The sequence below is a fragment of the Notamacropus eugenii genome, chromosome 5, assembly GCF_028372415.1.
Source record: "Notamacropus eugenii isolate mMacEug1 chromosome 5, mMacEug1.pri_v2, whole genome shotgun sequence".
NCBI classification, from domain to species: domain Eukaryota; kingdom Metazoa; phylum Chordata; class Mammalia; order Diprotodontia; family Macropodidae; genus Notamacropus; species Notamacropus eugenii.
In genome coordinates, this window is record NC_092876.1 from 412,027,776 (window position 1) to 412,049,550 (window position 21,775).

The window sequence follows — 21,775 nt, forward strand, 5'->3', positions numbered from 1 at the left end:
TTTATTATGAGATAAGTTTCAATGGAAAAAGGGTACATGTGTACTGTGGTATTTTAAAAAGGCACCAATAAACTTTTATAAAGTTTGTAAAAAAAAAATTATTTCCTGTAATTTTGTGTGTAGCTTACTTTGTTTGTATCAGTTTGTAAGCTCTTTGCTAGCAAAGACTATTTTTTGCCCCTTTTTGTATCCCCACCATTTAGCACAGGGTCTGGCACGTAGTAGGTACTTAATAAATGCCTATGGATCAATTATCATCTCTGTGTTCATGGTTTACCTCTCCAGAGTTCCAGAAGCATATCACACTGCCTATTGGACATTTAGAACTGAATTTTCCATAGGCATCTCAAACCCAACATGTCCAAATCAGCCCTTGTTATCTTTCCTCCTAGATCCTCTTTCTTCCAAACTTCCCTGTTTCTGGCAAGGTTATCCCCATTCTTACAGACACCAAGGTTGCAACCTTGGTTTACTCTGACTGTCATTCATCCCACATGTCCACTTAATTGACAAATCTTGCCATTTCTATCTCTATATTATCTTTTGCTTATGCCCCCCTCTCTCTGCTCTTACAGGCATTACCTTAGTGTAGCCCATCATCGCTTCTCACATGAACTAATGCTTTGGCTTCCTAATCTGTTACTCTAACCAGTTCTCCAACACATTCTCTGTATAGCTTCCACAGCAATTTTCCTAAAACAAACGTTTTACCATGTCACTCCAGTATTCAACAATAACCCTATTACTTCTAAGATACTAAACTACTTTGGCATGTAAAACTTTCCAACCCAGTCTGTTAATGAACATTTGTGTAGTACTTCAAGGTTTGCAAAGTGTTTTTCATACATTATTTTATTTGATCCTCATGATAACTGACGAGGTAAGTGCTTTCCAGCATTCTTAACCACAGTATCCCTTCATGACTTTTACAGTCTACCAGGGGTGGGCAACCTGCAGCCTTGAGGTCACATGTGGCCTTAATAAAAGGATTTATTCTGTGAAGTTTGGATTCAGTCAAAGGGCTGCTCTTGAGGACCTAGAGGCCCAAATGTGACCTCAAGGCTGTAGGTTCCCCATCCTGTGTTTTTCTGGCCTTTTTGTTTCTTAACACTCAATGCTCTATCTGCTATCTCCATGACTTTGTATCAGCCATCCCCAGTTTGTGTCATTCCCCATATAACAGAGTTTATGACCATAGACTTCACCACCATGACTTATCTGCTTTCTCACTCTGGAACAAGGCCTCTTCTCTAATACATGGGTTCCTTTTGAGGTCCTCCATTTTGGGGATGAGACCAGACCAGCCATGCTTCTTTCTCTGCCCTAATTTATTTCTAACTCTGGTCTTTACCACTATCCTCCATCATGAGTACCATCTCATCTTCTCCATGCCACCCCTTGCCCCGTGCTTTTCAATGTTCTTTTCTGTATTCTCTTTCCTCTATTAGAATATAATCTCTTTAAAATATGGTGTGTGTATGTGGGGGGGGTTGTCTTTATTTTTGTATGTGTTTATTTCTCCAGTGGTTAGCACAGTGTCTGGCACATAGTAAGAGCTTATAAATGCTCATTGTTTCCTTCCCTCCACTCCCTTTAATAATATTTTCTCCTTCCTTACTCTCCATCGCTTGTAATGACTAGGTTCTTTCAAGACTTAGCTCAAGCACCACCTTCTGCGTCAGCCTTTTCTGCTGTCTCCAACTACTAGTGCCTTACTCTTTGAGGTTACTTGCATGTGTTTTATTTCTGTTTATATATGTGTATGCTGTTACCCACATTAGAATGTATACTCCTTCAAGGTAGAGCCCTCCCATTCTGTCTTTGAATGCCCATCAATGTGGAAGAAGAATGGACAGGATGTGTCAACTGATTGTAACAGGAGAATGAGAGAGAGAGAAAGTAAAGATAATTTTGGAGTTCTGAATATGACTGACTGGGAAAGATGAAAGTACCAAGCAAAAATAGGGAAGTTTAGAAATTGGAAAATTCTTGGTGGAAAGATGATAAATTCAGGTTTGGATATAGGTAGCTTGAAGCATTAGTGGGACATCCAGCTGAGGAGGTCCAGCAGACAATTAATGCAGGACTAGAAGAGAGGAGAAAGTTTAGGGCTAGAGAAATATGGGAGTCTTCTACATATAGATTATAGTTGAGTCATTTGGAATAGATAAGAACCCCAGAGGAGAGAAGAGCTCAGGATAGAATCTTGGAGAGAGGAGAGAAATTTTTAACCAGCAAAGGAAAGAGAGGAGTGGTCATATGAATTAAGAGTGATATCCCAGAAACCAAGAAAGGAGAGGGTAACCTACATCATGAAAAGCTAAAGAAAGGTTGAGGGCAATGAAAACTAGGAAATAGTCATTAGATTTAGCAGTTGACACTCAGTAATGTGTAGTTTTAGGGGTCAGAAGCCAAAATGCAAAGGGCTGTGGAGTGGTGAGGAAGTAGAATCTGAGTATAGACTTCATTTCTAATGGTTTAGCAGTGATGGAAGGAGAGAAAGAAATAGTACAATAGCTAGAGATGGTGGCAGGGTCAGAAGAAAAGGTTTTGTTTTTGTTTTTTGTAGGGGTGGGGGTATCGAGTGGAGGGTGAACTGAACATATATTCTAGATAAAAGGGAAAGAATCAATATGTAGGGAGAGAATGAAGGTAATGACTAAGTTCCCAAAGATTGGAAGCAATTTAATCACAGCTATAAGTAGAGGAACTGGCTTTGAAAAGAAGCAGTGCTACCTCATTTTGAGACTAGGACAAAAGAAGAGCGAATAAATTAAGATGTAAAGAGATTTGAGGAATGAAGTGGGAGAGATGAAAGAGCCTGCAAGTTTGGGTTTCTTTGTTTTTAACAAAGTAGGAAGTTTGGTTTAGAATAGTAACTGCTGCAAAAAGGATAGAAAGTCAGTGATAAATGAATAAAAAGAATGCTGTTTAGCAATGAGTCCAGTAAGGGTTAGGTATCATTAAGAGTGTGCTGGGATCACCTAATGATAGCTTCTGATTTTGATCATTACAATTTTTAGTGTGAGTGTGTATATGTGTATGTTGTTATCCACATTAGAATGTATACTCCTTCAAGGCAGAGCCCTCCCATTCTGTCTCTGAATGCCCAATACCTTGATTGACTGATAGATGAAAGAAATGTGGAAGAAGAATGGACAGGATGTGTCAACTGATTGTAAAAGGAGAATGAGAGAGAGGGAAATTAAAGATAATTCTGGAGTTTTGAATATGACTCAGAAATCAGCAAACACTACAAATCAAGGCTTGATTTATTGTTTGTTGATTGTCTAGATTTAAGAACATGATGGAGAAAATGTTAATTCTGCCGAATAAACTTAATATACCATGACCACATTTTCCCCCCACCATTTTTTACTATTTACCAGCACTCTATTGGATATTGTGATTGTGTAGTGGATCCAGTCAACAGAATCATTTATTTTTCTCTTGTAGTATTTATCAATCAGGAATAGAAGTAGAGATGGCTCAGCGTTAAGGATGAACAGGGCACTAATATTAGAAAACCACCTGGGAAAGATATTCTAAGCTGAACTGGTTAACCTTGGGGCCTAAACTACAAAGTGAGAAAAATAAAAGTATGATAGAAAGTCAATGACAGATGAATAGAAAGACTGCTGTGCAGCAGTTAGCCCAGTAAAGGTTAGATATCATTCAGGAGTTTGCTGGAACCAGCTCTTACAGGCTCCTGATTTTGATTCTCTCTAGCTGTGTCTTGGTTAAAGGGAATATAATTTTGGAAGATCACTTCTGGGCAAGGCAGGCCAGGGAAGGGGAGCTTTGGATAGCCATAAAACAACATTTGGGCACAGGGAAGATAAAAGAGAGGTGCCATCAGGAAATGAGATGGTTTCAGAAAGAGAGGTGATATCCTGAGGAAGAACTAATGATATAGTTGGAATGCGTATTGAAGTATACTTTTTTTTTATTTCATTTTTTGATGGTGTTTTTTATCTTTGTTTTCCTTCACAACATGACTAATATAGAAGTATTTTTTATGACAGCACATGTATAACCTATATCAAATTATATGCCTTCTTTATGGTGGAAAGGGAGGAAATTTGGAACTAAAAATTTTTTTAAATGAAATATTAAAGATTGTTTTTGCTTGTAAATGGGAAAAAATATTTCAGATCCCCTCCCCCCCAAAATAAAAGGAAAACATAAAGAATATCAAGACCCTAAAAAAAGGAGGAGGTGACATTATATCAAAGATCAATTTCACTTGCTTTACAATTTTGCATTGGGCCCACATGCCTGATAATCCCTTTCTGAAGCATTGTATTTCTGGTTACCACTGGGTGATTGGAGTCTTTCTTAAGGTGTTTTAGACTGATGATCAGACTTTGTTTGGGCATGGGTAATTGAAATAATGATATAATATTCTATTTACTTGTCTTCCCCCCATACATATAGGCATACATGTAAAGTTTAAGGACATAGTATGTAATGTTGAAGGACATAGTACATTCAATGCTTAACATCTTCAGAAGTAATATTATTTTACAAGAGTTTTAACATACAAAGTGCCCTTGTTTGTTTTGTATAATTTCTACTAATTTAACATTTCCTCTATAATAAAAGGGAAATATTGGCAACTTAAGAGAAATTATGGAGAGTTACAATATATGTTGGTAGAGCCAACGTCATACTACCCAAATCATAGATTCTTGATTACTGTCTTCTTAAAGAGATGACACCTTTCTGACCTTTAAATCACCAACAAAAACAAGTTTTCAGCAAGGTTATTTCTTCTGCTACTGTGGTTGGTTTTAATTCTACTTACAGCAGACTTCCTTTCACTCCCTAGGTACTGATCATGATTTCTTTTCACTGGTAGATTTCATTATCTCAGGACAGTGAAGCTCCACTGATGATAAACTATGCAACCTCCTTGGACAGCTCACATCAATAAAAATTCCCTTCATATTATGAAAAAGTTGTATCTACTGAGCTTATTGATGAAAATTTATCAAAACATATATTGCCTGCTTTAGACCCAAAAGAAAGTGAATTTGATACTTGGAAACTGGAGAGAAATGCCAAATTTGAAGAGTGAAATGGTGATGCTCAGATAGACCAGGATCTTGAAAAGATGCCAAGGAGTTTAACAGCAGTTTTGAGAAAATGTAAAAGTACTTCCTTCAGCCTTTCCTCCTTAGACATAAATATCTTGGCAGTTTTAAATGTTGTAGCTAGTTTTTTGTGATAACTTTAGTAGGTATAATGTTTTTTTATCTTTGACAAGACCCTCAAATCTTTCTCATTACATTTTTAGGGCAAATATATTGACTTTATAAGACATAGAGACTAGGTCTGTGATTTAATTAACGCAGAGAACTCTAATATGAGGAATCTCCCTCTACTAATGCGGATTGATATCTTCTCTGCAATTTATAGTCATATAGAGTTGGTCTAGAGTACTGAGAGATTAAGTGATATGCCCAGGGTCACACAGCCAGTAAGTGTCAGTGGTAGAACTTAAACCAAGGTTTTCCTGGCTTTTAAGTCAGCTCTTTCTCAACTATACTACAATACTTCCCTAGATTTTATGTTAATAATAATAAATAATAACACTTTAAAGTTTATAAAATGCTTTCCTCACAACACTTCTAGGTATGTAGTAAAAGGATTCTTATCTCCATTTCACAAACCAAGAAACTGGGGTTCATAATGATTAAATTATTTGTTCATAGTCACCCAGCTAATAAGTTTCAGAGTCAGGATGCAAATCTAAATCCCTGCAATCCAAATCCAATACTCTTTTTTGTTAATCTACATTTCTTTTCCTTGTAAATGGTGCTAGAAGAACAACTCATAGGCTAAATACCCTTTTATTTAGTAAGTTCATTTTTAAGACAAAACTATTTACCAGTATTCCTTCTCCTGTATGCGTGATATATCTTTTGGTTAACGTGAATTGTTTACAATGATCATCAAAGATTATTTAGCCAATAGTCACGCCAAACCCATTTTTACTAATTGCTAACTTTACTATTTCCATATAGAATACCATCTGTATATTTCTTACTTGTCTTAGGTTATCTTCCCACTGTCTTAACTTTATTAATTCCAGTGTCCTTTCATCCTTATCCTGGTGGTGGTGATAACTTTGACAAGAACCACACAGAAAATTCCACATTCCCTTTTTGATTGTTAGGGTAATAGATTAGTCACCATAATAATTCCTTGTACCTCAAATATTTGATTAATTTTAGATCTGATAGCTATTTATTACAAAGAGAAAGTTCATGTGGAAAAAAATGACAATGCTAAAAATATTTTGTCTTATAAAAATATGTTTTATATCATATCTTTTATATTTATATATTTTATCTCAATATTCTATCTTTATATATGTATATATAATATTTTTATATATTTTATATTCATAAAGGGAACTTAATTTTTTAAATTTAGACTTAACAATAGCCCATTATTTGGTAAACACCACAAAATTCTCTCTCCTTTGAAGAAGACAATGAAGATGGTATGTAATATTGTATTGTTGTTGTGTTCGTTCTTTGTTTTCAAAGAAGATCATGACATCAGAGAAATGATGAAATGACTTGACTTTCTTTTGAGTGAGGGAGAGCTGTGTAAGATTACCAGCCTCACTTTCTCTTTCTAAGTCATCTGGATCCAGTGACCAGATAATTTATCAGGACGACTGGAGATGACCTAGGATGCAATGGGAGACCTTGACCGTTTAAGGCTAAGGTCTTTTCGGGTACTCACTTAGAGGGAGGTTACGCCCATTCAGTGAATACACCTCTTTAAGAAGTAGTCAGGGAATGGCCCCTTTAATGAGCAAAAGAAAAATAATAACTAAATCAAGCTGGAAGGGAGAGGGAAACAGTTACTATTGATAATCACTCTAAGCCAGGAGGGTCCAGAGATCCAGGAAGCAGGTATCAGATATCTGGAATCTGGTATCAGGGAATGAATGAAGCTGCCTTGTAAGCAAGCAGCCATATTCTAACAGGGCAGTGTTTTAGGGAATATGGCTAAATTAAGTGACTGCATTGGGAACTTTGTTCTGGTAATGACATATGACATCAGTAATTCCAAGTAATAAAGAGCTCTCAAAATGGGGAGGCAATTTGTTTCCAGAAATGACCAGCCTTATAATCCAAATGTATAAATTCCATTAGTGCATAACTTTAAAAACCCAATTTCTCATAGGACTACAGCTCTACACTAAATGGCTCCTTTAGACTATGGCTGTGACCCAAAAGAATCTACTTACTTGCTAGAATGTGGCAGTAGAGAGTGATGCCTATGGTTGGAGAATCTGGGTATACAGACCATAAATAGAAATTGGCAATGAAATAGTGTTCCCCCAATTTTTGCTGCTTATTAGTGAATGGCTAAACTTTCCTATGACCTATGACCTCACCTTTTCTTTGCCTGGTTTTGCTTCACCCATCTTCACAGCTACAATGGTATGGTCTGATCAGACCACATGTGAGCTGGCAATGGGAGAATGTTCCTTGAGGGCAAGGGATGCTTCATTTTGGTTTTTGTAGTTTCAGTGCCCAGCGCATAGTAGGGGCTTAATAAATCCTCGTTGAACTGATTTGAACTTTATATATACATATATATTATATAATTGTTATAAATATTATAAAATAAAATATATTATATTATAATTGAATTTAAACCCACAAAACTTTGTGTGGTTCCAAATACCAATTCTTCTCATCTACTGTCTGTGAGAAACATGATTATTTAAAGAGCAAAAAAGATATTGCCAACAGGTGCAAAGCCAATGGTTGGAGAAGAAAAGAAGGAACTGACTTGAAATGTTCACAGAATCCTAGATCATCAGATTTTGGGGTCCCCTATTCCAACCCAACTTTGAATAAGAAAACACTTCTACAAGATACCCAGCAAAAGTTCAAATCAGCCCATTATAGAGATATTTTAGTTAATGTCCATCCCTTTCCCTGCCACCTAACCAAAATGAAATTTTGGCTATTGTAAGACTGTCTCAAAGAGAAGTAAGCTAACAAATGGAATTTTATTTCTTACATGTCTTCTGGTAAATATATCTCATGGGGGGACCAAAAGATTACTCCTTCAAAGTTAAAAAATAATACAAAACAAAACACAAACACTTATTCAATGATTTAGCATGTTGGGTGAGTTAATTTTAATTATATACACTCCTAAGCTTTTTAGACCTGATTTAATTTAAATTCCAGGACCAAAGATGGGTTAAGAGTTTTAAGAACACAAAGTCAACATTTTAAGGCAATCAGAACAGCCTTGCCTTAGAAAGAAATAAGGTTTGACAGCAATTCACTGAATTGTTCCACTGAAATGATAGTGGATTGCCATGTGACATGTATATGCTAGCGAATTACTCAATGAATTCTACCCCATTCCCTCAATAAAATGAAAACTGATTTTTAAAAAGGGAGAAATATATTTATGTATAAGATATCAATTCAATGAAAGCTTTGTGACTGTTACTGCAAGCATACAGCTTTTCAAGGTTGAAAAAGGTAGCTAAACGTTTTATGTCAACAGCTTTAGCTAAAAAGCAAATTCTAAAACACAGTGAAGACTAAACACTAGGCTATGGGAATGTTTGGATTCTTGACTTCTTAGCTATCTGTGAACACAAGGGGAAAATCAAAACAACAAGTGATTCTGTGCTATGGAAATTTTCTTTATCATCGTAGAGATGGAAATGGGTGGACTGCTTCTGTCTTTTCCATTTTGCTTTATTAAATGTCATCACATTCAGGGAAAATATCAGAAGAACAATGTAGGTCAGCTCTGCTAAGACTGATTCATCCTCCCACCCTAAACCCTCCCCCTCAACCCCTGCTTCAACTCCATGCAGTTTATAAAAACTGAGAAAGAAAAGACAAGTTAATATATCTTGAGATAGATGGTCAGCCAGTTCAAGAACTTTTGGCTTTAATTCCTAGCTCTGAATCTCATTTCACTGACCCCAAGATGACCTTACCTTTTAGAGAAAATGACTTCCAGAGAATTTAAATGTTGAGAAATATCAGTCACTTTTCAGGGAATTTTGGTAAGATTCATTTTCCTGATTTCTCTCCCCCTCCTTTTGTTGTGATAAAATGTGTTAAAATATGTGTTCATTCTTTTTACACCCTTCCCTGTTTTGCTTTTAAACCTACTGTTAGAATACTACATTGTCTGTACAATTTGTGATATCATAATTCTATGGTTGTCTTCTTTCTACTTGCCAGTAAAAAACACAGGACTGCATTGGGGTGGAAGAGGAGAGAGAGAGGAGAGAATGAAAAATGGATGTGATTAATAAAATATTGTAATGAAAAATATAAATAATGTATACTTTTGATTAGCTATATGATCTAGAGATTTTGAGTGACCCATGAATGCCCTAGAATAGTATGGGGCCCTGTAGATGTCTGCTGTTTTTTTTTTCCCTCCCTGTAGTATATTTTCTTTGCTTTCTATTTAACATAAGCTTTTCAGCACAAGTTTATTTAAATTATGATTGGGATATAGTCTCCACAACACAGTTTTACCAAGATCCTTGGCTTGGTACTGGGTACAGGGAACAAGAAGTTGAGAAGAAAGACTGGAAAATGTCTTTGAAGGGTTACAAAGAACAATGTGCATAGAAATTTATGGTTTTGTTCTTATCTTTCACTTTGATATCAAAGTCTTAAGAGATTTTATCCATTTATTCCTCTACATATTGAATCTTATGCTTTCCTGGTTTCCTTTCACTTTCTTTTTTTAAAAAAATTTATGAATTTAAGTTTTCAATACTCACATCCACAAGATTTTGAGTTCCAGATTTTCTCCCATCTCTCACTTCCCTCCAAGACAGCATACATTCTGATTACCCCTTCTCCTAGTCTTCCCTTTCTTCTATCACAACCCCTTTCCCCCCTTCCCTTATCCCCTTCACCTCTATTTTCTTACAGGGCAAGATGGATTTCTATACCCAATTGCCTGTATGTCTTATTTCCCGGTTGCAAGTAAAAACAATTTTTAACATTCATTTTTAAAACTCTGAGTTCCAAATTCTCTCCCTTCCTCCCTCCCCACCCACTCCCATTGAGAAGACAAGCAATTGGATATAAGTTATACATGTGTAGTCATGAAAAATACTTCTATAACAGTCATATTGCGAAAGACTAACTACATTTCCATCTATCCTATCCTGTCCCCCCCATTTATTCTATTCTCTCCTTTGATCCTGTCCCTCCTCAAAAATGTTTGCTTCTAATTACCCCTTCCTTCAATTTGTGCTCCTTTCTATCATCCTTCTGCACCCTGCTTATACCCTTCCCCCACTACTTTGCTCTAGGGTGAGATAGATTTTCATACCCAATTGAGTTTGTATTTTATTCCCTCCTTAAACCAAATCCAATGAGAGTGAGTTTCACTCATTCCTTCTCACCTCCCACCTCTCTCTTCCATTATAAAAGCTTTTACTTGCCTCTTTCATGTGAGAGATAATTTGCCCCATTCTATTTCTCCCTTTCTCCTTCTCCCAATATATTCCTCTCTCACCCCTTAATTTTTAGATACCATCCCTTCATATTCAACTGAACCTGTGCTCTCTGTCTATATATACATATTTCCTCCAACTGCCCTAATCATGAGAAAAGTCTCAAGCATTACAAATATTATCTTTCCATTTAGGAACTTAAACAGTTCCGCTTTAGTATGATTTCTCTTTCCTGTTTACCTTTTTATGCTTCTCTTGATTCTTGTATTGGAAGTCAAATTTTCTATTCAGTTCTGATCTTTTCATCAAGAATGCTTGAAAGGCCTCGCTTTTTTTCCCCTGAAGTATTATACTCAATTCTACTAGGCAGGTGATTCTTGGTTTTAATCCTAGCTCCTTTCATCTCTGGAATATCATATGCCAAGACCTTTGATCCTTGAATGTAGAAGATGCTAGATCTTTTGTTATCCTGATTATGTTTTCACAGTACTCAAATTGTTTCTTTCTGGCTGCTTGCAATATTTTCTTCTTGACCTGGTGTAGTGCCAATGCAATATTCACAGTGCCTACAGCAACTATGAATATGCCAGCACAGTTCTGAATCACAAAATATAACAGACTCTCCACATGGAAGACAGAACCAAAACATTTATTCAGACATTAGAAAGCCAAATCCATCAGAACAACAAAGAAATCTATCATAGTACCCAAGAAGTCTATACACATTATCAGGCCTTCTCACAAATGAGCACCCTCAAGCAAAATGCCCTTATCTTACCCACAGCCAGCTTCCTGTTTTCTCTCTCCTTCTCAGTTTTAACGTCCTCTCAGCTCCACTCTAGCTCCACCTCTTCATGTTCCACTCATTCAGCAAGCTCCTCCCACAAAACATGACTTATAATTCCATGTGACTTAAACTCATGTGACTTAAGCTTCCATGTGACTTAAGCAGTTCACATAGGCCTATTTATGGATGAGAAATATCTTCCCATTCATTAAAAATACATTAGCAATATGCCTGGGAACTCTGGAATTTGGCTACAATATTCCTAGGAATTTTCCTTTGGGGATCTCTTTCAGGAGGTGATCAGTGCATTCTTTCCATTTCTATTTTACCCTCTGATTTTAGAATATCAAGGCAGTTTTCCTTGATAATTTCTTGGAAAATGATGTCTAGGGTCTTTTTTTTTTATCATGGTTTTTAAATTATCTTTTGCCATTTGGGTTAGTCTATTTTTAAAGGTGTTATTATCTTCAGCATTTTTTTTATCTCCTTTAGCAAGTTGTTGACTTGCTTTTCATGATTTTCTTGCATCAATCTCATTTCTTTTCCTAATTTTTCTTCCACCTTTCTTACTTGATTTTCTAAATATTTTTTGAGCTCTTCCATGGCCTGAGACCATTGCATTTTTTTTTTTGGAGGCTTTGGATGCAGAAGCCTTTACCTTACTGTCTTCCTCTGATTGTATGCTTTGTTCTTCCTCATCTGGAAGGATGGAAGAAAATACCTTTTCACCAAGAAAGTAATCCTCTGTACTCATATTTTTTTCTCCTTTTTGGACATTTTCCCAGCCAGTTACTTGATTTTTGAGTCCTTTGTCAAGTGGAGTGTATACTACCCTAAGCTTCAGAGGTTTTGTGCAGCTATTTGCTGAGATATCTCTAGGGACCTGTAAATTCTCAGTTTTTCCAAGATAGTACAATCAAGGGAGAGGAGTTTACTCCCTTCCTGGCCTGCATTCTAGTCTGTGAACAACCAAAAGCACTCTTTTCTGCCCTGGAACTACAAATAGGATTCTCTCTCCCCATCCACCACCAGCTCTGCCAAGCCAGAGCTCCTCCTCATCCCAGGACTGCCATTCAGGACTGAGACCCAAATTGGCCCCTCAGTTCCCCCAGGGTCTTTAGGCTGAGGGCCAAAAAAGTGGAAACTATTGCTGCAGTGGCTGCCTCTGTCCAATGGCCAGACCATGTTCCCCTCTCACCCAGGTGAAAGAGTTTTCTTACTGACCTTTGAAGCTGTCTTTGACATTTGTGGGTTGAGAAATCTGGGAAATTGCAGCTGCTACCTGTGATTCTGTGCCCTGAATCCTGCTCCAGGCCTGTCCCTGCCGTGCAGCCCAGCATGGGCTGCAGGTCATTCCGAGTCTGGTGCAATAGACCTTTTCTGTCAGCCTTCTAGGCTGTCTTGGGCTGGAAATCTGTTTCACTCTACCATTTTGTGACTTTTGCTGCTCTTGAATTTGTTTAGAGTCATTTTTTACAGGTATTTTATGGGCTGTGGGGGGAGAACTAGAGATCAGTCCTTCTACTCTGCCATCTTGGCTCCACCCCCTCAAGATGTTATTTTCTTCAGCATTTTTTGGGGTCTCCTTTAGCAAGCTGTTGACTCATTTTCATGATTTTCTTGTATCACTCTCATTTCTCTTCCAATTTTTCCTCTATTTCTCTTACTTGATTTTCAAAATCATTTTTGGACTCTTCCATGACTTGCAACCAATTCATATTTTTCTTGGAGGCTTTGGATATAGGAGCTTTGACTTTGTTGTCTTCTTTTGGGTTGTATGTTTTAGTCTTCCTTGTCACTAAAGGAAGATTCTATAGTCTGATTTTTTTCCCCCAGTGTTTGCTCATTTTCCCAGCCAATTACTTGACTTTTGAGCTCTTTGTCAAGGTAGGTCTCTGTTTCCAGTTTGGGGGGGGAGGAAGGTACAAATATACTGTCCCAAGTGTCAGGAGTTTTGTGCAGCTGTTTTCAGAGATACTTCTAGAGACCTACAAATCTTCAGCTCTTCCAAGGTTGTGTGATGAAAGGAGAGGTGTTCATTCCTCTCCTGGTCTGTGTTTTGGTCTGTGAGTGACCCGAAGCACTCTTTTCTACCTTCAAATTGTAAAGAGGATTACCTCTCCACCTCTGCCACAGGTTCCACCATGCCAGCACTCCTCCTTCCCCCAGGACTGCCACCCAGGACCAGGACCCAGATCCAAGCAAGACAATTTCTTCTAAGCACCAACAGAGATCCCTGCAATCCCTCTCTGATCAGTCACTAGATTCATCCCTTCCCCCTTCCCTCACCTTCCTTTCACTTTCTTACAGCTTGGTTAACTTTGGAGGACTACTCTGCCAACCAAAAGTATTGCCTATGTAGTAAGTTATTTTTGTCTTATGGTTGTCTCCTAGTAGGAACAAAATTAGTATGAAGGAGAAAAGTATTGGAGCACTGCAGTTCCATGCCACCTTAAATTGTACCTTGTACGCTCTGATCTATTTAACCTAGATCATTAGCCTACATGGCCTTTATCTTTATCTCTATCATACAACAATTTTTCTTCTCTCTTCCTCAGTTTTCCATCTGTATAACATGGGTAGCAATTCTTTATGATCCTTTAATCATGAAGTAAGCAAAGTGGCTGAATATTCCATAAAAGGCTTTTGTGGCTATTATCAGTAGTCAGACTGGATTTGCTTGGGACATTGTTTCAAAATGTAAACTTGTCTGTTCTGTTCTAAAAATTGGCACTTTAGAATAAATAATTCATTCTTCTTAGCTGTGTGATTTTTTCAATCATTTTTTTGGTCACATCTGACTCTTTGTGAGCCCATTAGATTATCTTGGCAAAGATACTGGCATGGTTTGCCATTTCCTTCAACTCATTTTACAGATGAGGAAACTGAGTCAAACAAGGTTAAATGACTTGCCCAGGATCACACAGCTAGTGTCTGTGGCCAGATTTAAGCTCAGGAAAATGAGTCTTCCTCACTCCAGACCCAGCTTATCCACTGTGCCATCTAGCTGCCCCACTGTATAATACATTTTTACTTTTATTAATATGCCTGCATAGAATAAAAATAGCCAAGGATAGCCAGCATTTATATAGCATTTTAAGGTTTACACAACATTTTACAAGTATTTATTCATTTGGTCCTAAAATGAACCTCGCAGACAGATGCCATTATTATCCTCATTTTCCAGGTGAGGAAATTTAGTCAGATAGAAGTTAAGGGACTTGTCCAGTGTCGTACAGCTAGTAAGGGTCTGAGGCAGGATTTGAACTTGTTTTCTTGATTTCAGATTCAGTATTTTATCTACTGGATATATACTTAGCTGCCTCCAAGGTTTTTCAAAGAACATATTTGCCAAAGCTTATAGAATATCTTCATTAAAAAAGGTTACCCAGTTATAAACTATTACAGCACCTATTTGTTTGCCTTGATTTCATATGGTGATTTTTGGAATTTGGAAGCTATTTAAAAATTTACAAAGGATCAATAATGTGCAAGGTGCTACACATCTTAGTAGTTTACATACCTAATATCTTTAAAATTCCAATCAATATTGTGATAGGTAGCTCTGTAAACCTTTATCATCTCTACAAGTCAATTTGCTAAACTTTGAAGCTTAAAAAAACTTTTTTATCTTATTTTCTTGAACCAAGAAAGCTGCGATGAGATTTGTATGAAAGACCATACATAGAATATTCTGCATGGAATTGTACTGGGTATATCAAGAAGCTATCATTATGTATGTTTAAATGTAATACAGTAACACTATAACTGTTACAGAAAGTTATTTCTCAAATTTAGGTCTATCTTTTCACTTTAAAAAGTGTTGGAAAGACAAAAAAGAATCTTTGTCTCATGTTCTGCATAAAAAAGATATGCATGTAATATAAAAGGTTAAGAATTTGCCCTCCGCTTTTATTTTGTTTTGCATATTTTTTTCTTTTTAACTACCTATTATTTCCCTGATTACATCTTTCTTGTCCACTTTGTTAACTTAGAAGGAATACTCTGCCAACCAAAATTAATTGCCTACAGAGTAAGCTATTTTTAATTTTATAGTTTTCCTTCTAGAAGGCATAGAGAGTGTGAGGGAGGAAAACGTTATTTATGAGCAGAACACTGTTCTCCTTTCTCTGGCTTTGGTTTTCTTTTTTCATCTGCCTTCCTATGTTTCTGAATTCACAATTTTCTTTTGGAGTGCAGGGGAGTTTAGATGAAAAACAACATCCCACACAACAATAACCTAGACCAACTTTATTACTATTCACAAGGGAAAGAGGTGACAGCTGCTGGCAGGAGCTCTTACAGCGTTTGGTTTTCATGCCCTAAGCACAAGATGAGGCATCCATGCTCCAGACAACAGCCCCAGGACCCTCAGGACTTGACTTTATATGTCTTTTGAGACAAAGAGCCAATATGATATCAATGGGAAACTTCCATTTTGTATAAGAGGTGAAATTATTTTTTATATTACCTAATAATGAGGGAAGACTGCAAAACAGAGCAGTAAGAATGAACAGGTAATAAGAAAACTTATCACTAACAGTGTGTTTGTTCTTCATTGCCAAAGAAGACCATGACATCAGAGAAATGATGACATGACTTGCACTTGACTTTGTTCTGAGTGAGGGAGGGCTGTGCAGGTCACCAGCCTCACTTCTCCTCCAGAGTCATCTGAATCCAGTGAGTAGATATTCATCAGAATGACTGGAGATGACCCAGGATGAGGCAATTGGGGTTAAGTGACTTGCCCAAGGTCACACAACTAGTGAGTGGCAAGTGTCTGAGGTGAGATTTGAACTCAAGTCCTCCTGACTCCTGCACTGGTGCTCTATCCACTGCACCACCTAGCTGCCCATCACTAACAGTACCATTCTAGCAAGAGACTGAAATGATGGGCTAGACCTGTACCAGTCAGACTACTTTACACTGGTTAACTCCTTTCTTATACCTAAAGGGATACTTGAGTGCCTTATGAATGCCTTCATAATAGTTTTATTTGTAGGTATTAGAGTGTTTGTGGGTATATATACATATATCCATCCACACATATATACTCATTTTTCTTGATAGTATTCTTATAAAATTAGTATTAGAAGAGGTATTATCCTTTTTTTGGGAGTTTTTATTTCAAATGACTTCATATAAGTTAAGTGACTTGTTAAAGGTCACACTGTAAGTTGGTACTAGAGGCACAATTGTTTATTACCTTTATCTCTCCATATCCTGGATGAAATGTATATAATACTTTATAATGCGCTGATTTGCCTAACGTCGTAAAATTAGCAAGTGGCAGAGTTTGGGGCTCAAATCTAGGTCTTCTGAATGAAATTTTTATTACTATAACACATCTGTTTAAACAATGCTTTTTCTTTAGAATAATAGAGCCTTCATATAGTCAAGTAAAATATAGTCAATATAGTCTTAATGTATGGTCCATTAAAAAAAGAAAGATGATTGGGACTAAAGGGGATTGGGGTAAGATGGAAACAGGTTAGAACACAGAGGATCCCAGATCCCCTACAATATTCCACTGGAACTTACAGATACACCATTCTATTAAGAAATTGAATCACCTATATGTCCTGCCACACAATCCAGGAACCCACAAAAGGACCCCAGAATTGCAGAAATCACAGGATAGAAAAGCTGCAGGATGAGGGTGAAAAGTAGAAGTGGGGGGAAGACCATAGCAGGAGGAATTGTGATGGAGTCCTCACTCCCTGAACTGGCAACTGGCAGTGTCCAGATGGAGCTTTCCCAAAAGTCCCTGTCTGCAAAAGTCAAACAAGGGAAGGTGACTTCAGGATGTTCTGGGTGGGTCAAGAAAGGGACTCCCTGCCTGAGCCAGACAGATCCTGAGCCAGGTCCAGCAACATGCAGAGCAGTAATATTGAAGTTTCACCCAGGCAAAGCCTAGAGATCAGCCTCAAACATTCCAGGTAGGGTCCATTCCAGGTTGCAAAAGCGACCCCAGTCCAAATGTAAGAGAAAGACTCTGGACAGAATCCAGTCTGAAGAGTCCCTGAAAGTGTGATGGGAGCCCAGGAAAGGAGATACACTCTAGACTGGTGACAGAGAGAAGTTCTGTGGTCCTGGGACAAATGGCAGCCACAGGCAGAGCCTGGCAGCCTGGCCTACCGTACTCAGGACTAGGAAGGCCCTGCCCATACAATTCAGTGTAGGGGCTTTACCAAACTGTTGCCAAGGCCTGTCACTTCTACTTTTGCAGCTTCTCTTGAATATGCCCCTTTCGGTCATCTGATACCACTAACACTCTAGTGAGGGCCTTCATTACCTCACACCAGGCCTATTACAATAGCTTGCTGGTGGATCTGCCTGCTTCATATCTCTCTCTTCCAGTTCATCCACTCAGCCAGTAAAGTGGTTTTCCTAAAGCACAAGTCTAATTAAATCACCCATCTGGTCAATAAATTCAGTGACTCCAAGATCAAATACAAATGCTCCATTTGGCATTCAAAACCCTTTGTAATGCAACCTACTCCTACCTTTGCAGTCTTCTTATACTTTACTCCCTGAAACGTATTCTTGGATCCAGTGACACTGGCCTCCTGGCTGTATCATAAACAATACACTCCATCTCTTTCCTCTGGGCATTTTTTCTGGTCATCCCCCATGCTGGGAATGCTCTCCTTCCTCAACTCCTCCTACTGACTTCCCTGGCTTCCTTCAAGTTTCAACTAAAGTCCTGTCTTTCCCAACCTCTTCTTAGTTCTACTGTCTTCCTTGTATTAAATATTTCCTATTGATCTTGTGTATAGTTTACTTTGTATGCATTTGATTGCATGTTGCCTCTGCCATTAGACTGTGAGCTTCCTGAGGGCAAGTGACTATTTTTTGCCTCTTTTTGTATCCTTAGCACCGGGTAAGTGCTTAATAAATATTTTTTGATTGAATCTGAATATCAAGAGAAAATACCAGGGTATTTCCAGGTAGGGTCCATTCCAGGTTGCAAAATCGACCCCAGTCCAAATGTAAGAGAAAGACCCTGGACAGAATCCAGTCTGAAGAGTCCCTGAAAGTGTGATGGGAGCCCAAGAGATGGTCAGGGGGTAAATCCCAAAGAGGCAACCAAACAACAAGTTCAGATAAGACCTCAGAAGAAAAAAATTGTCCTGGCCACAGGGACAACAGGAGTATGTGGAAGAAATGAAATGAGAGATGTATAATGGAAAAACTAAAGAGGAAAAATAGTAAGGAAAATTATACCTTAAAATAGATGGTAGTAAACTTTACTTGGAAACTGAAAGCCCTGAAAATTAGAATAGGCCAGACAGAAAAGTGTGACTCAACAAGACAAGAAGAAATATCTACAGCAAACCAAAACATTGATAAAATAGAAGTAAATTTAAGTATAATATCAAAAGAAGTGATCTGGAAAACATGGCAAGGAGAGAAAAAAATCTAAGAATTATTAGATCATCTGAAAACTAAGATAAGAAAAAAGTCTTGATGAAAATTTTCAGGAAACTACAAAAGAAAACTTTGAAGGATTCTTAAAACCAGAACACAAAGCAAAAATGAAATCTACCAATTACTTCAAGAAACCTCAAAATGAAAACTCACAATAATATCCCAGCCAAAATTCAGAGTTTCCAGTTCAAAGGAAAAAAAATAAGTTGCCAAAAAGAAGTTCAAATACCAAGAAGCCACGATAAAAGTTATGTGAAAATTAGTAGTTGCCACAATAAAGAAGAATCCTTGAAATAGTATATTCCAAAAGTCAAGAGATAAAAGTTTATAATCAAGGATGATAAGAAAATGTAAGTATAATTCTATAGGGGGAAAATACTGACATTTAGTGGAAAAGAGCATTCTTTATGAAATTCCAAGCATTCCTGATGAAAAGGTCAGAGTAGATATTTTGAAATAGAAATATAGACACCCAAATAAAACATTTACATGTTAATTGTGGAATGAGAAACAAATGTTTTAAGGATAATACGGTCATAGAAAAAGGTTAAAATGACAGTCTATGGGTAATTTTGTTTTGTTTAATTGGTCTTAGAAAAAGAAAAAATGGGAGAAATCAGAGATAATACTGAGGAGGAAAGTATGAAAAAAAGAGAATCACTATTGTACATAACTTCAAGAGTATATATAGGGACCTCATTTTCATCTGAACTGGATAATAAATTTAACACAATGACACACATCTAACACAATGTCACACAATTCATATGTATTGAAATACATAAAACTTTTATGATAAATAAGAAAGAATAAGGACAAGGGAGCAGGTCAAAGAGGAAGGATATGATAGGTAAGGGAACAGTTATAAGAAAAATAAACTTAAATATTAGAGGGAGGTATTGAGAGGAAATGAAGAAATAGTAAAAACCTAGAATTGGAGGCAGGGTAAGAAGAGGAGATCAATTATGAAGAAAAAACAAGCTGTTTCACTTATAAAGACACAATTGTCAAACAAATTTCTTTTCTTCTATCACCTTATTTTTAAAGTAGGAAGTAGGAGCAAAGAGAAGAAAAATTACAAGAGTAAAGGGTAGAGGGAAATACACAATAACAAATATAACTGTGGGGGGCACAGCCAAGATGGCAGAGTAACAGCACATACTTGCTAGTGCTTTCCCCCCCAAACCCAGCCAAATACTGTAAAAATAACTCTAAACAAATTCTGGAGCTGCAGAACCCACAGAATGACTGAGTGAAGCAAATATCCAACCCAAGATAGCCTGGAAGGTCACCAGGAAGTGTTTATCATGCCACAATGGGAGCAGAGCACAATCCAGTGTGGGCCACGCTGGTACATACGGTACCTGAGCAGACCTTGGGAGGACCAAATCTTGGCCACCTGTGACGATTTCCAGATTTCATGACCCCAAAATGCCAAGGACACATTGGAAGGTCAGTGGAAAAAACCTGTGGGACCTGTGTGAGACAGTAGAGTGGTTGGGCCCCAGCCCCAGAGTCATGGAGGGGGTGGAGGAACCCTTGGAGGAGAAGCCTGAGGCAGAGGAACCTGTGGTGGCAACAGCAGGGGAAAGGGCTGTGGCAGTAGCAGCAACTGTTTCTGGAGCTGTAGGCCCACAGATTGTGGGGGGATCTAGTGGTTGACAGTACACCCACCACCCCACTGGAAGCAGAGAACTACCTTAACAAAGATCTCAAAAGTCAAGTCACTAGCTAGGAAAATGAGCAAAAACTGGAAAAAGAATCAGGCTATAGAATCTTACTTTGGTGACAAGGGACACCAAAATATAGAAAGAGAAGACAACAAAGTCAAACCTCCTGCATCCAAAGCTCCAAGAAAAATATGAATTGGTCTCAGGCCATGGAAGAGCTCAAAAACGATTCTGAAAGAAAATCATGAAAATCAAGTCAATTGCTTACCAAAGGAGACCCCAAAAATGCAGAAGAAAATAACACTTTAAAAAATAGACTAACCCAAATGGCAAAAGAGATCCAAAAAGTCAATGAGGAGAAGAATGCCCTAAAAATTGGCCAGATGGAAAAGGAGGTCCAAAAGCTCACTGAAGAAAATAATTCCTTAAAGATTAGAATGGAGCAGAAGGAAGCGAATGATTTCATAAAAAATCAAGAGTTGCTTGCCTTCTCAGTAGGGATGGATGGGGAGGGAGGAAGGGAGAGTAGTTGGAACTCAAAGTTTTAAAAATGAATGTTAAAAATTTTTTTACAAGAAACTGAGAAATAAAATTTACAAGCAATGGGGTATAGAAATCTATCTTGCCCTACAAGAAAATAGAGGGAAAGGGGATAAGAGAAGGGAGGGGAATAAGAGAAGGGATTGCAGATTGGGAGAAAGGGATAATCAGAATGCATGCTGTCTTGGAATGGGTGGAGGGTAGAGATGGCTAGAAAATTTGGAACTCAAAATGTCATAGAAAGGTCTGTTGAAAACTAAAAATAAATAAAATTTTAAAAATAAAGAACAAAAAAGTAAAAAAGAAAACAAATATAACTGTGAATATGAATTTTTGAACTCATCCCTAATATGGAAAAAGATAAGAGAATGAATTAGAAAGTAATATCTGTCAATGTATATAAGAAACACACGTGAAATCCAAAGATTCACAGATTTAAAGAGAGGCTGGAGCAAAATCTTTTATGCTTTAGTTGAATTGTCAAAAGCATGATTTCAGATAAAGCTAGAGAAAATAAAGATAAAGTAGAGACAAGTGGGGAAATTACATTATGTTTAAAGGCATTATGGAAAATTGATCAATGTTAATTTTTAATATATATGAACCTAATAACAGAGCAACTAAATAAAGGAAAATTTTGAAGTTGGAGGGAGACATAAATAGTAAAACTATAATAGTGTTGAGGTTTAAGTGTGCTAGACCCCAGAAATAGCCACATGTGAGTCATGCCTGAATGAATTCAACCCAAACCTTCTTTTAGCCAAGGAAAAACAAGGTTTATTAAACATCTGACATAATGGCTAGATTCTTTTTTTTACTATTAATTTTATTTATTTTCAGCATTCTACAAACACTACC

At 37.3% G+C, this 21,775-nt stretch overlaps 1 protein-coding gene across 9 annotated transcripts in view; it reads left to right on the top strand.

Moving 5' to 3' along the window:
• Positions 1-21,775, top strand: part of C2CD2 (C2 calcium dependent domain containing 2) — a 155,155-nt gene that overhangs the window by 106,035 nt on the left and 27,345 nt on the right. For 6 of the 9 annotated variants that reach the window (XM_072614753.1, XM_072614750.1, XM_072614755.1 and 3 more), the window contains one exon: positions 13,413-14,037. The exons of the other annotated variants lie outside the window; for them this stretch is intronic. In XM_072614753.1, coding sequence (XP_072470854.1) covers positions 13,413-13,496 — 84 coding nt within the window. In that variant the 3' untranslated portion in view covers positions 13,497-14,037. Of the gene's footprint in view, positions 1-13,412; positions 14,038-21,775 lie in introns of those variants that run through there. 9 annotated transcript variants of the gene reach the window in all.